Source organism: Nerophis ophidion, linkage group LG01 (genome assembly GCF_033978795.1).
Source record: "Nerophis ophidion isolate RoL-2023_Sa linkage group LG01, RoL_Noph_v1.0, whole genome shotgun sequence".
Taxonomy (NCBI): domain Eukaryota; kingdom Metazoa; phylum Chordata; class Actinopteri; order Syngnathiformes; family Syngnathidae; genus Nerophis; species Nerophis ophidion.
This window is the reverse complement of record NC_084611.1, coordinates 80,579,116-80,592,760: the sequence shown is the minus strand read 5'-3', so window position 1 is coordinate 80,592,760 and position 13,645 is coordinate 80,579,116. Positions and strand designations below refer to the sequence as shown.

General features: G+C 38.1%; 1 protein-coding gene across 10 annotated transcripts in view; it reads right to left on the bottom strand.

Moving 5' to 3' along the window:
- fat1a (FAT atypical cadherin 1a) overlaps positions 1-13,645 on the bottom strand; it is a 182,572-nt gene that overhangs the window by 79,774 nt on the left and 89,153 nt on the right. For 8 of the 10 annotated variants that reach the window (XR_009808447.1, XR_009808445.1, XR_009808446.1 and 5 more), the window contains exons 7-8: positions 12,556-12,624; positions 8,129-8,268 (exon numbers count right to left, since the gene is read on the bottom strand). Coding sequence is in view for 7 of the 10 variants with exons in the window: in XM_061912916.1 (XP_061768900.1) it covers positions 8,129-8,268; positions 12,556-12,624 (209 nt within the window). In the remaining 3 variants the exon portion in view is untranslated. The remainder of the gene's footprint in view (positions 1-8,128; positions 8,269-12,555; positions 12,625-13,645) is intronic. The other 2 variants (XM_061912926.1, XM_061912934.1) reach the window with 1 other exon arrangement.

Genomic DNA, 13,645 nt, shown 5'->3' with positions numbered 1-13,645 from the left:
AAAACATTTGAGACACAATTCCATCCTACTAAAAAAGAAACTGTCTACAAACTTTTGACTGGTTAAATAAATATGAGCCATTTTTTAAAAATAGCACCACACAAATGGACTTATAGTTTGTTTTGCATTGTTTCTGTTCAAATAGTATCTACTGTACCTCCACCACCTTTGCTGTTAATGATGTACAGTAAGTGTTTCTTGTAATCTTAAATCACAGGATTTCAACAAAAATGTGAAAACATGTATTGTTCGTACTATATAATACCTGTGTTTATGTTTTACTCGTTTTGTACCACATAGACTAAAAAGTAAAAGAAAAAGCACACAATCAATACTGTCAAATCGCTGCAGTGTTTGAATTAATCATGACTAATAAGAGTAATTCATAAGTATAATTACAGTAGGAAACATCGTACTGTGCACCGTGTGCTCTGTCTTCCACAAGTTACAGACATTCTCATATATGTTTTACGCTTAAAACGTGCCTTTGAGAGCTTTTGTGAACTGTTGAGAGCGATGTATGGCGCTAGTTTTTGTTGGTAACTGAGAGACGATGAGAGAATATCATCACACTTCAACATCTCTAACATGTAAGTAAACGCTGACTCTTTGCAATTGCAAATTAAAACATGTTCTTAAATTGCATTACTTTATATAAATAAAAGTTGAATAAATATAAAAGGACGACAATTGTGCCGTTTGAGCAATTAAGAGTTGGTGAATTGATACACACCGGGGATGGCGTGGTGCAGTTGGGAGAGTGGCCGTGCCAGCAACCTGAGGGTTCCTGGTTCGATCCCCCACCTTCTACCAACTTAGTCACATCCGTTTGTGTCCTTCAGCAAGACACTTCACCCTTGCTCCTGATGAGTCGTGGTTAGGGCCTTGCATGGCAGCTCCAGCCATCAGTGTGTGAATGTGTGTGTGAATGGGTGAATGTGGAAATAGTGTCGAAGCGCTTTGAGTATCTTGAAGGTAGAAAAGCGCTATACAAGTATAACCCATTTACACGTTGATTTCCTATTCTACTGTAAGGGAAAGTGTTTCCAAACTTTTGATTGGTACTGTTTAATGATGAGGAAAGCTCAGATGAACTAAAAAAAAAAGGCATAAGCTTAACATAACACAGGGCGTGTTTATTTATTTTAAGTATCAATGATCAAGTGTAGTCCTTTTGTTTGGTTAAACATTAAAATGACGACACATTTAAGACATAGCGAGACAATGAAATTACAGGGTTGGTCCAGCCAAGTTAACTTTTAAGTACTTTTATTATTTGCAGTTATGTTTATGACAGGATTTTTCCATGAGGTGAATGACAAAAAAACATGCACTCAAAGGAAATGTCACAACATATCTTATTTTCCGGATTATAAAATGTAGAAATAAAAACGGTGTGGGTATTTTTTGCATTTTTCTTCGCTAACAGACACGATGTTTTGTATTCAACAGTTACTGAAAAGGTGTGTTGTTTGTGCTATGGACTGCAGGTTTGTTCGCTACAGGTGCTGCGGGTTGAAATTGCACTTCCCGTTTTGTGCCTTGAACTGGAAGTATAAGTCCCGTTACGTCTATTAGTCGTCCATAGCTATTCTGCTCGAAAGGATGTTTCATTCATCACTCCAAGCAACGTTGGTAAGCGTTTTACAATATAACTAAAACAATTCATACTTACTTATGTGTCCCATGTGTGATATCTTTGGAAGTGTTTTCATGCATAATTGTAGGTTTGTTAGTATTGGTAACTTACAATGGCATTCTCTTTGTATTGTTTCAGTTTCATAGATTCACCAAAAAGTCACTGTGGAGTTAATGAGTCTGTTAAGCTGATTGGAGAGCTAGCTTCCGTGTGACTTCTTACTGCCGCATAATAGGCAATGTTTGGAAAAAGTTATGGTATGTAAATATAAACTTACAAAATATTTCGTAGCAGTATATAGTTCGGGTTTAAAGTCCGGTGCGTCTAATACATGTAAAAAAAATATTTCTTCTAAAATTAGGTGGGTGTGGCATAAACACAGGTGATCTCTATAGCATTGAAAATATGGTATGTCAACTAGTGATGCACTGATGTTTCATAATGACACCATCTGCTAGAATAAAATAGGCACTATATGTGTTTGACCTGCAAATACAATTATTAGCAAATGTAGTTGTGTATATATATTCTTATTTCAAACGATTGCGGAAAAAAATATGAAATGTCCAAATAGTAACCAGGAAAAAAAAGTTTACCTTATTTCAGTGGTTCTTAACCTGGGTTCGACCGAAGCCTAGGGGTTCGGTGAGTCGGCCTCAGGGGTTCGGCGGAGCCTCCACCGCGGAGGTCAAGACACACCCGACTCATCGTGTAAATAAAAACCTCTCCATATCGGCGTATTATGGATACCATCAAATAATGTTCCCTCTAATTTGCAAGTGTGTAATTTGTTGTGAGTTCATGCATGGCTCATTTTGTGCACCAGTGAAAAAAACATTAAACTTTGTCTTGAATTTGAAAAAAAATATATATATATATATTTTTCACAATCAACACTAAATTGGCCTTAGTGTGTGAATGTAAGTGTCCAGGGTGTCCACCGCCTTTCGCCCAATTGTAGCTGAGATAGGCACAAGCGGTAGAAAATGGATGGATGGACAAAAGAAGGGTTCAGTTAATGCGCAAATGAAACTGGTGGGGTTCGGTACCTCCAACAAGGTTAAGAACCACTGCCCTATTTACACATTAATACTTCTGTAGTTTCCTCTTTCAGACCGATGATCGCGATTAAAAGTGACCGACTACTTTGATGTCAAGCTGTCACTCGGTGCCAGAAGAAACACTTCCTGACAAACACAGTTTGACGCTTCTCAGTTCAAAGACAGTATTTTTACGAAAAAAAACACATCGAGGTATCGGGGGACACACCATCGCTTCTTGTGGTTTATAATGCACCGATGCTTCGTTATCGTTTGACCCAGCACTTGTGTTAACGCATTAGTCTAGGTTAGTGTCGCCCTACTGGCTCTCTGGAGCTTTTTCAAAAATGTATGAAAAAAGGAAAAAAACTGAGGGGAAAAAATATATTTTTTGTTTTAATATGGTTTCTGCAGGAGGACAAACATGACACAAACCTCACTAATTGTTATAAAGCACACTGTTTATCTTAAACATGCTTCACTGATTCGAGTATTTGGCGAGCGTCGTTTTGTCCTACTAATTTTGGCGGTCCTTGAACTCACCCTAGTTTGTTTACATGTACAACTTTCTCCGACTTTCTAGGACGTGTTTTATGCCACTTTTTTTCTGCCTCATTTTGTCCACCAAACTTTCAACGTTGTGCGTAAATGCACTAAAGTGAGTTTTGTTGATGTTATTGACTTGTGTGGAGTGATAATCAGACATATTTGGTCCCTGCATGACTGCAAGCTAATCGATGCTTACATGCTATTTAGGCTAGCTATATGTACATATTGCATCATTATGCCTCATTTGTAGATATATTTGAGCACATGTAGTTTCCTTTAAGTCCTCTTAATTCAATTCATATCTCATGACACACTATCTGTATGTAATATGGCTTTAATTTATTGTGGCTCCAGACAGATTTGTTTTTGTATTTTTGGTCCAATATGGCTCTTTCAACATTTTGGGTTGCCGACCCCTGGTCTAGGGGCTACATGAGTGCTGCCGGACCATAGGGGAAAGCTGCGGTTCATCCGTGAAAGGACGAACAAGCAAGACTGCGCCGTGTCTGAAAATGACACACAAAGTGAAGTGCCTGAAAGGTCTGACTTCAAACATTAGGAGCGTTAGAGTCCGTACCGTGTTCTGCAAGGGGAAAACAAAATCATGGCTGTGACGAAATCTTAAGAGTCTAAATGAAAGGACAGGCTGCCGCTTCCTCCGCGGATGAGCCACAAAATGCCAGCGAGGGCGGCTCTCGGCGCTTCATGCGAGGCTCGGGCGCAGCACACAAGCCGCATGATGAAAGGCTGCATTCATAGCCAGCGACAACACATAGGCTTCTTTTGCTGCCTCTCTCCGATGAAGCTGCCTCTCTTCACGACAAAAGGACGGTCAATCCTTTGAGGTGCGGCCTCGTATACGCGACACCAAACCGCCATGTAGGAAAGGAGGAACACGTCGAAATCTCATGGACAAGGCGTGACCGTGTGAACAGAAACACAAGCAAAACTGGACGCCTCAAAGAGGATTGCAGCCTCACTCCGAGCTTGTACAGATTCATTTACATACTAATACTAACACACATTACTATTAGCACAAATACTGGCACAAAACTAAACAATATTGGGAGTTTAACCTTCCTCTTGTGTTAGCTTTCTGTTACCATCTCTTATGTTAACGGGTCGGTTTTGACCCATGTCTTAAATCAGCTGTAAAATACACTAAAAACAATTATCTATCATCCAATTTGTTTCTCATCTCTTGGTTACCTCGTTAGGTTTCCTTATCCATGAAAATATTGGTTTTAATATTTTTTGTGTGGGCCATTGGGTCTTTTTTTTTGTCAGTATACCCCTCGATTTCAATTGAAAAAAATGGTAAAACGAACCTCAAGAGAATCGTATAAATAAAAAAAAGGTTGTTGTGTTACCTGACCATTACTGAGGGGTATTAGAACACATCTCTTAAATAAATGTGTTTTATTTATTTTTTTCATTTTAATAATTTTAACATAGTAACAACTGAATTGACCTCAAATGTCTGGACATTTTAGTTTTTAAATGCATAAAAGAACCACATACATTTTGTTTGTTTTTGTACTGGATAACAAGGTAAAATGAGGATCCACTAAAGCTCACATGATTGGGAGAGGAGCTGGCCGTCAGTGTGTTCAGTTTTGGCTCTACTTAGTGCTTTATAGTCTTATTTTTTATAACTGGGTCGTAAACGACCCTAACAACACCAATGTCATAATTTCAACCAGAGCATTTTATAATTTAGTGAAACAAAAAAAACAAGTTTTATTTTGTTGAAATAGAGGTTCCTGACAAAGTCAAAAAGCCTTGATGCATAAAAATAAATTTATGTGGTTCTTTTATGCATTTAAAAACTAAAACGGGTCGGTGCCGACCCTAACACAAGACGAAGGTTAAATAATCAGTTCCCAGGTCAAATTACAGCCATCATAAAACATTTATTGTAACAGTACAGGAAATGTACTAAGTAACGTTTTAACTAGAGTTGTCAAAGTTAACGCTTTAACTACCGTATTTCTCGGACTATAGGCGCACTTAAAATCCTTTAATTTTCTCAAAAATCGACAGTACGCCTTTTTAACCCGGTGTGACTGATCTTCAGATTAATTCCGGTTGTGTTCATGGACCTTTAAAGCAATTTTATTTGGTACATGGTGTATTGATAAATGTGACCAGTAGATGGCAGTCACACATAGATACATGTGGATTGCAGGTTGACTAACGCCTGTTCAACAAATGATGCTAGCAAGTATCTGTAAGCCAGCAACATTAATACTTACATTTTTCGTTAAGAATACAGAACAGTGGTTTTTAAGCTTGTTGGAGGTACTGAACCCCACCAGTTTCATATGCGCATTCAACGAACCCTTCTTTAGTGAAAAGTGAATATATTTGAAGCGAATATATTTAAATAGTGCTTTTCTCTAGCGAGGTAAAGCGCTTTACATAGTGAAACCCAACATCTAAGTTACATTTTTAAACCAGTGTGGGTGGCACTGGGAGCATGTGGGTATAGTGTCTTGCGCAAGGACACAAGGGCAGTGACGAGGATGGCGGAAGTGGGGATCGAACCTGGAACTCTCAAGTTGCTGGCACGGCCACTCTACCAACCGAGCTATACCACCCCATATATAAAAATAAATAAAATGTTTTGGGGTTTTTTCAAATTCAAGACAAAGTTATATGTTTTTGGTAACACTTTAGTATGGGGAACATATTCTAAGTAACAAAGACTTAATTTAGAGGTATTTGGACACTAAGGGAACATATTCTAAGTAATAAAGACTTAATTTAGAGTTATTTGGTTAGGGTCAGGGTTATAATAAGGCCATGCCGAATAAGGAATAAATAAGGACTTAATAATGACTAGTTAAGAGCCAATATGCTATTAATTTGCATGTTAATAAGCAACTAATTAATGGTGAATATATTCCCCACACTAAAGTGTTACCTTGTTTTTTTACTGGTGCACAAAATGAAACGTGCATGAACATCACATTGTTCAAACAACAAATTAAACACAGTGCATAAACTCACAACAAATCACACACCTGCAAATCAGTCAGCTATTGCCGTATCCGTGATACGTCGATAGGGAGAAGTTCGTATTTACACGATGAGTCGGGTGGGTTTTGACCTTCGCCGAACCCCTGAGGCTGACTCACCGAACCCCTAGGGTTTGATTAAACCCAGGTTAAGAACCACTGATATACATGTAGAACATTACACTCAGTGCTAAAAAATCCGTAAACACGACTTTAGTAAGCTAAAAAGCCGCGCCGCCCCGCTTGATGGAACGTGGAGCATTATGGCTACCATAATCATTCGTGCAATGCTTCAACATAAGGGTATTATTTATTTCATTTATGTGTTTATTTGACAGGGACAGTACAATTAAACATTGCTACCCACAGGTAACCGATGTCAAAGTACATAGGACTTCTAGCCACAGGCTAATTTGCAACCCTTACACCTGGTTAGGCTTTTAAAAAAAAGTTGAGAGACGTGTAAAACACAAAAAAAAAGGTATTAAAAGTACAAAAATAAAAACACTTTGAAAATAATTGGTGCCATTTGTCCACACTACATCCAGTGCTGGTGCTCACACTTCTGATTTTCCTTAAGCCACTTTTTCAGTTTTGTGAAGAAAAGGTGAATGTCCGAGTGTGACTTTAAATCCAGTGGCAAAGAGTTCCACAGATGTGAGGCCTTGACTGAGAACGCAGGCTGACCCACAGTCGTCCGGCACCTTTTGACTCTAGAGCTCCCACCGACTGCAGCTCGAGTCTGCACACCTTCACTACTGTATCTTTGTATTTCTTGACACATCACATCAGGGGCTAATCCAAAAAGACACTAAAAAAAAACTTTTTAAAAATGAGAAATGTATAAAAAATTGTCAAAACTCATGTTATATTTTGGAGTATTATTAAAATTCACTGTGGAAGGGGTCGTGGCCTGCAGGACTGCCGCGGAACGGGTTGTGCCAGAACCGGCCTCTAAGACGGCGACGGGTGAATAGATGGCCCAGGTGGGCCTTGTTATCTAGTCACCTGTTGCCTTTATTAGCAAGAGAGAGAGACACACAGACACAGAAAATTACATTGTGCTGAAAAGCAAAAACCTTGCACTATTTAAGGAAAATAAAACAGTGTTGTATCCCTGATCCGGGCTCTCGTGGCAGTGTGTGGTGGTCCGAGGAACCCAATAGAGGGCAACCTCTAAAGGCATTCATCCGCCGCTGTTGCCATTTCTAATACAAATAAGCATACAGTTCTAACCTAAAACTGTCACTAGACTCGCTATGGAGGCGATAAAAACTACCGGTACAACAAAGATGACTGGAGAGGACGCAGTGGAAGTGGAGACACGTAAATAAGACCGCCCACAAAACGATGCATTCTGAAAAGACGGTCAGAAAGCAATAATGTCCTCTTCTTTTTGCAATCCCATGTTAATTAAGGACGTCAGAATTTTAAAGCTTGTACAGTATTTAAAGGTTTGATAATGGCACATAAACAGAAGGTCAAATTGCTTTTTTTTTTTGGTGCTAATCAGAGCAGTTCAAATGTGTCAACCTACATTAGCAGCGAGTCTCATTTCATCCAATTGATTCCAGCCATAATCAGCAGAGCGCTGATTAACTGCAGCCCTAATCCCGTTAGCTGTGCGCCAGACAAAGCAAATGACACGAGATGATGCGACTAAATATGCTGCATGTCCTCTTTGAAGAGGGCATTACCGCGCAGACACCAGGCGAACACCCATCGACGCCGCGTCGCTGAGAGGCAAGAGTCGCCAACGACGGAAATGCGGCATGTGCGCGCATCACTCATTACTCGCCCATTCCCCCCCCCCCCAAACACAGCGCGGCATGACAACGGCCTTAACCAGCCTCCCGTCGCTTCATTAGTGTTTCAATTACCTGGGTGCTGACAGTCCGCGTCCCATCTGTGGCTTCCACCGTCAGGTTGTAATTTGATTTCTGCTCGGCGTCCAGCGGCCGCGCCACGATCAGGGTCCCGCTGGCCTTGCCCACGTCAAAGCGGCTGTCATAATTTCCACCTGCGGGGTTTTTTTTTTTTTTTCACCCACCCCCCGAGGAAAGAGCAAAAGGTGAGTGACGGAGTCATGGCTCAGTGGAGCAGTTTAAACAAGAACACAATCAAGCAGCCAGGACAAACAAACACATTATGACTCTTGCTAATGGAAGGGGACTATCATGAAAGATGGCCGCTGTATGTACACTTTACAGACCAACAGGGGTGTCCGAACATTGGCATTTGCACAAATATTATAAACAATCCAATATGTGTAGAGAGGTCCGATAATGGCTTTTTTGCCGATATCCAATATTGTCTAACTCTTAATTACAGATTCCGATATCAATCGACACAGATGTATACAGTCGTGAACTAACAGATTATGCCTAATTTTGTTGAGATGCATTTAACAATGTAACAAGGTTTTTCAAAATAAATCAACTCAAGTTATGGGAAAAAATGCCAACATGGCACTGCCACATTTATTACTGAAGTCACAAAGTGCATTATTTTTTTTTTTAACATGCCTTTAACAAGCTTGGAATTTGGGACATGCTCAAACAGAGAGAGCATGAGGAGGTTGAGGTGGGCGGGGTTAAGGTATATATTGTGGCGTCCCGGTAGAGTTAGTGCTGCAAGGGGTTCTGGGTATTCGTTCTGTTGCGTTTATGTTGTGTTACGGTGCGGCTGTTCTCCCGAAATGTGTTTGTCATTCTTGTTTGGTGTGGGTTCACAGTGTGGCGCGCATTTGTATCAGTGTTTAAGTTGTTTATACGGCCACCCTCAGTGTGACCTGTATGGCTGTTGACCAAGTATGCATGTATTCACTTGTGTGTGTGAAAATCCGGAGCTATTATGTGATTGGGCCGGCATGCAAAAGCAGTGCCTTTAAGGTTTATTGGCGCTCTGTACTTCTCCCTACGTCCGTGTACCACTCCGTACAGCTGTGTTTTAGTCATAAATTTTACTTTTTAAAACCGATACCAATAATTTTCGATATTACATTTTAAAGAATTTATCGGCCGATAATATCGGCAGTCCGATATTATCTGACATCTCTAAATACTTGTAACTATTTACTTTGACAGCACAAATCAAGCTTTTTTTTTGCGGGTGCTGACAGGGGAAAACTTGCCAACGTGAAAACACTCCAAACACACAGAAGTGATTCAAAATCTCAATTGAAAAAAAGCCCACATAAATCAGGGTTATTCCACTTTGGATGACACCAGTTCTGTTAAAAACATTAGAGGGATATTATACAGATGGTCAAGGGTTCTTAACCTTTTTGACATCAAATATTAAGTGTGAATTATATTTATATAGCGCTATTTCTCTAGTGACTCAAAGCACTTTACATAGTGAAACCCAATATCTAAGTTACAATCAAACCAGTGTGGGTGGCACTGGAAGCAGGTGGGTAAAGTGTCTTGCCCAAGGACACAACGGCAGTGACTAGGTTGGCAGAAGCGGGAATTGAACCTGCAACCCTCAAGTTGCTGGCACGGCCACTCTACCAACTGAGCTAAACCGCCCCAACACTGAATTCGTCACCCTACTCTTATTCAATAATTATATCTAACCTTGTCAAACGATATATTGATCACAAAATTATTATCAAGGCTCAGGTCAGGCTGATTATCAAAATAAATACTAATCAAATATACTGCTAAAGAAGGGACTCAAAAAATAAATTTATATGCAATTACAATGTACTAAACAATAAATTCTAACTAAATTAGTAATAAATATGTTACTTAAACTGTCAATAAAATTTAAGTGCAAATGAATACATTTAAAATCTCTCTACAACTTCACTACTTCACTGTTTGCGCTTAAGAAACTTCTTTATGACTTAAGCTCCAGATTTATTCTGCTTGTTTGATAGTCATTACTGCCACACGTGGTGGAAATGTGTATTACAACTGAGTACAACTGTGGCCCATACGGACCACAGCTGAGAAACATATTTTTTCCCGCCCTATGATAAATAAACACTGATATAGAGATCTTTGACTAGTTTTTTTTGTTTTTTTGCAATAGGTCCTTACACAGTAAACCTGTTGTATGAACAGGTCTATTTTGTTTTTACAAAATGTATAACTCAAAAGATAGAATTTATATTTAAAATGGAAGAAAAAACATACAAAAATCTATTGTCTACTGCAAGTATGTTCTCAGGATTATATATATAATAGTAATAAGAGTAAAATAATCGTGAAGACAGTCTTTAGCATTCAGGAAATGTGGCACTCAAAACTCTTTAGTTTTGCAGCCCTGACATAAAGTAATATACAAAAAAATAACAATTTCAAATGTCCAAAAATGATTGCATAAGAGAACTACTGCAACCTCACAAAACAAGCTAAATGTTAATCAGGCTTCCATAGGTGCCAGACCTCAGAGAGAGATCTGGTTCTTTTACGGGTCTAATGGAACTTCTGGTTAATTTCTGTTAAATTGCTGTATTTTAATGCAGTTGTTTAAATGGCCACGTGTGTGTTTTGGAAATCTGCAGCAATTTTGGGTTGCATTTGATAAAAACCTGCATGGTTTAAGTTATTGCTGAATCTTTAATTTGCAGCATTCCACATGTTGCATGTGTGTTTTTGGTTGTGGATCATTTATGTGTTTGGGAAGTTTCAACGTCTCTGTTCGTTTGGCCTCTGCCGTTCACCGTAGTTTTGTTCTTACAATGCATTTATCATCTGAGTAGCAATTTTCCACATACACCAAATAGGATTTAGCGTGTTTAATCAAACAAAAATGGTGAAGAAGATCAAAATGAAAGTTAGGACACCCCTGCTTTCCGCACAACAACAACCACACCGAGGATTAACTAGTGGGATGCTTGAAAAACATTTCCGTTTTCAAGGGAATAAAAGAAAATAAAAAAATGTGTTGGATGTTTGTTTACACAACAAAAACTCCGTATGTGGGAATGTACATGTACAAACAGGCAAGATACCCCAATCGTTGGTGGTTGACAGAATTTGTTCGAGGCTGGTATGGAAACAGGAGTTCAGAACAACTCGATTCCCAAGCATCTTGTTCGATTGTTAGGAATCATGTTGATTGGCTGGAACTCATAATTGGGGTGTACATCTTTGGGCACCTAATGATTCCTGGTGTGACAATTCGATTCAGTATTGATTCTCGATTTAACCGAATTCTCGATTCAAACCAATTCTTGCAATGTTTTAGTTGGTATTATAATTACAATGAAACTTTTTTTAAAACAGGTTACAGGTAAGAACGCTTCTTCTAGTTCGCATGGAGATGGCCTTAAACATCTTTAAAAACAATTATTTGTATCATATATATATATATATATATATATATATATATATATATATATATATATATATATACACACATCATTTTTGAAAATTACATTTGTTATTATCATGAATTGATTGGGTTGTTAACTAACTTGTTTTTGCACCCTGTTGTTAATTGAGTGTCTTTATACTAAGTGCAATACATGATTGCAACCAGCAGAGGCGCTGTTGAGTTGAGTCACTCACAAATAGATTGCTGGCAACATGATGTCCGCTATGTAACGTTGAGCTATGTCAAATACAAGTAAAAAAAACAGGATTTGAGAACATTTAAAAATTAATTATCGGATATCTGTTAAGATGGAATTTAAAGAAAAAATAAATAAAAATGGATTGGCAATATTTGCAGAAATTGATCAAGGAAACTTAGTAAAATGGACATCCTTACATGACAAATCAACAATAGTGGACTAAAATTTTAATGCTGAATTATCAAGTTTCTCTAAAAAAATTTGCAAAAATTCTACACCTCAAAAGTTTAATTTGAAAGGTTTTAAATTGAATAAAAATGTTTTCATAATGACTTCAGATAATGAGAATATAAATTCAATTAGAATGGCATGGTATGGTATGTGCGCAACGTCACCAAATACTTGCCTGGCATGCAAATTACAGCCTTTTCAGTCTTTATTTTTCACATTCCTATGTGAAATTAAATTAAATTATATGTTTTTATTGTGGCCCGTGTTGTGCAAACGCACCCAAGTTGGTGACAACGTGAAACGGAACAGAAAAGGGTATTAAAGTAGAATGCATTGAATAAATATGACATGAAAATACAAGCAAATGCTACAGGAACATATGTAAAAAAAAAATTAAAACATTTTTAAAAAAGTGCGTGGGTGGGGGAGTGTGTCACAATATCCACGACACTGTCACAATATCAACGACACTGACACAATGCGGGATGATGTCTGTCATAGAACAAGTCCTCTATTGATTTTAGAGGATGCTTTCACAGCAGCTACCTTCTGCTGTACAGTTGTGGTCACAAGCCATCTGAAGGATGTAAAACATCTCAGAATCCTCTGAGCCGGCTTGCATAATCCAAGCACACAGAACGTGCCAGAAAAAGAGAAAGGAGGAAAAAGGGGGAAACGCAAAGAGAGAGAGAGGGAGGAAAAAGAGAGAGGTGTCAGTCAAGACATTGATCAAGAAGGAGGGAGAAAAAGAGTGAGATGGGGATTTTTAAGGTCGGATCCAAGAAAGTACAAAACACGAAGAGACACTTGAGAGCGTTAAAAAAAGACTCATGTTATTAGTTATGGGTCATTCCTCCAAACCCTGGAAATAAAATGTATGAATGGACCATAACAATATCTAGCTTTCTTTATTAATCAAAGTGTGCTAACACTGATCTGATTGCATATTTAAGAATTAGAATAAAAACAATTTTAAAAAGTGTTTAGCACTAAAAAAATGGCAATTTTCACCTGACCGTCTCCCTAAAACTGGATTTTACAATGGAATAGAATTATCTAAATCAGGGGTCCCCAAACTTTTTGACCCGGGGGCCGCATTGGGTTAAAATAATTTGGCCGGGGGCCAGGCTCTTTATATATATATATATATATATATATATCACGTCATCGATTGGAAAATGCAGAAGTCAGAGTAAAAAGCAGCAAGCCGTAGAAAATGGATTAGAAAGGACAGATTTATAAAAATATATATATATATATATAGTATATATAATAAAAATATATATATATTTTTTTTTTTCTAAATCTCGAACGCTGGGGACCACTGATCAAATGTTTTATTATGACATAATTGTGTTATTCTGTATCTCAAGTATACTTTATAACAGGGGTTCTGAACCTCACTTTTCTACTACAGGGGGTTGGGGCCCATTCAAATATTAACACTGAATTAGTAATCCTACTTGATATTGATCTGAATTAATAACTAATGTACATCTAACCTATTTAGAGTTTACAACCGTGTAAATCCCAAATATTGTTTAAGGCTTTAGTCAGGGTGATTAGAAAAACAAGTATTAACCAAATATACTGCATAAGAAGGGGCTCATAAATAACTGACGGAAAATAATTTATG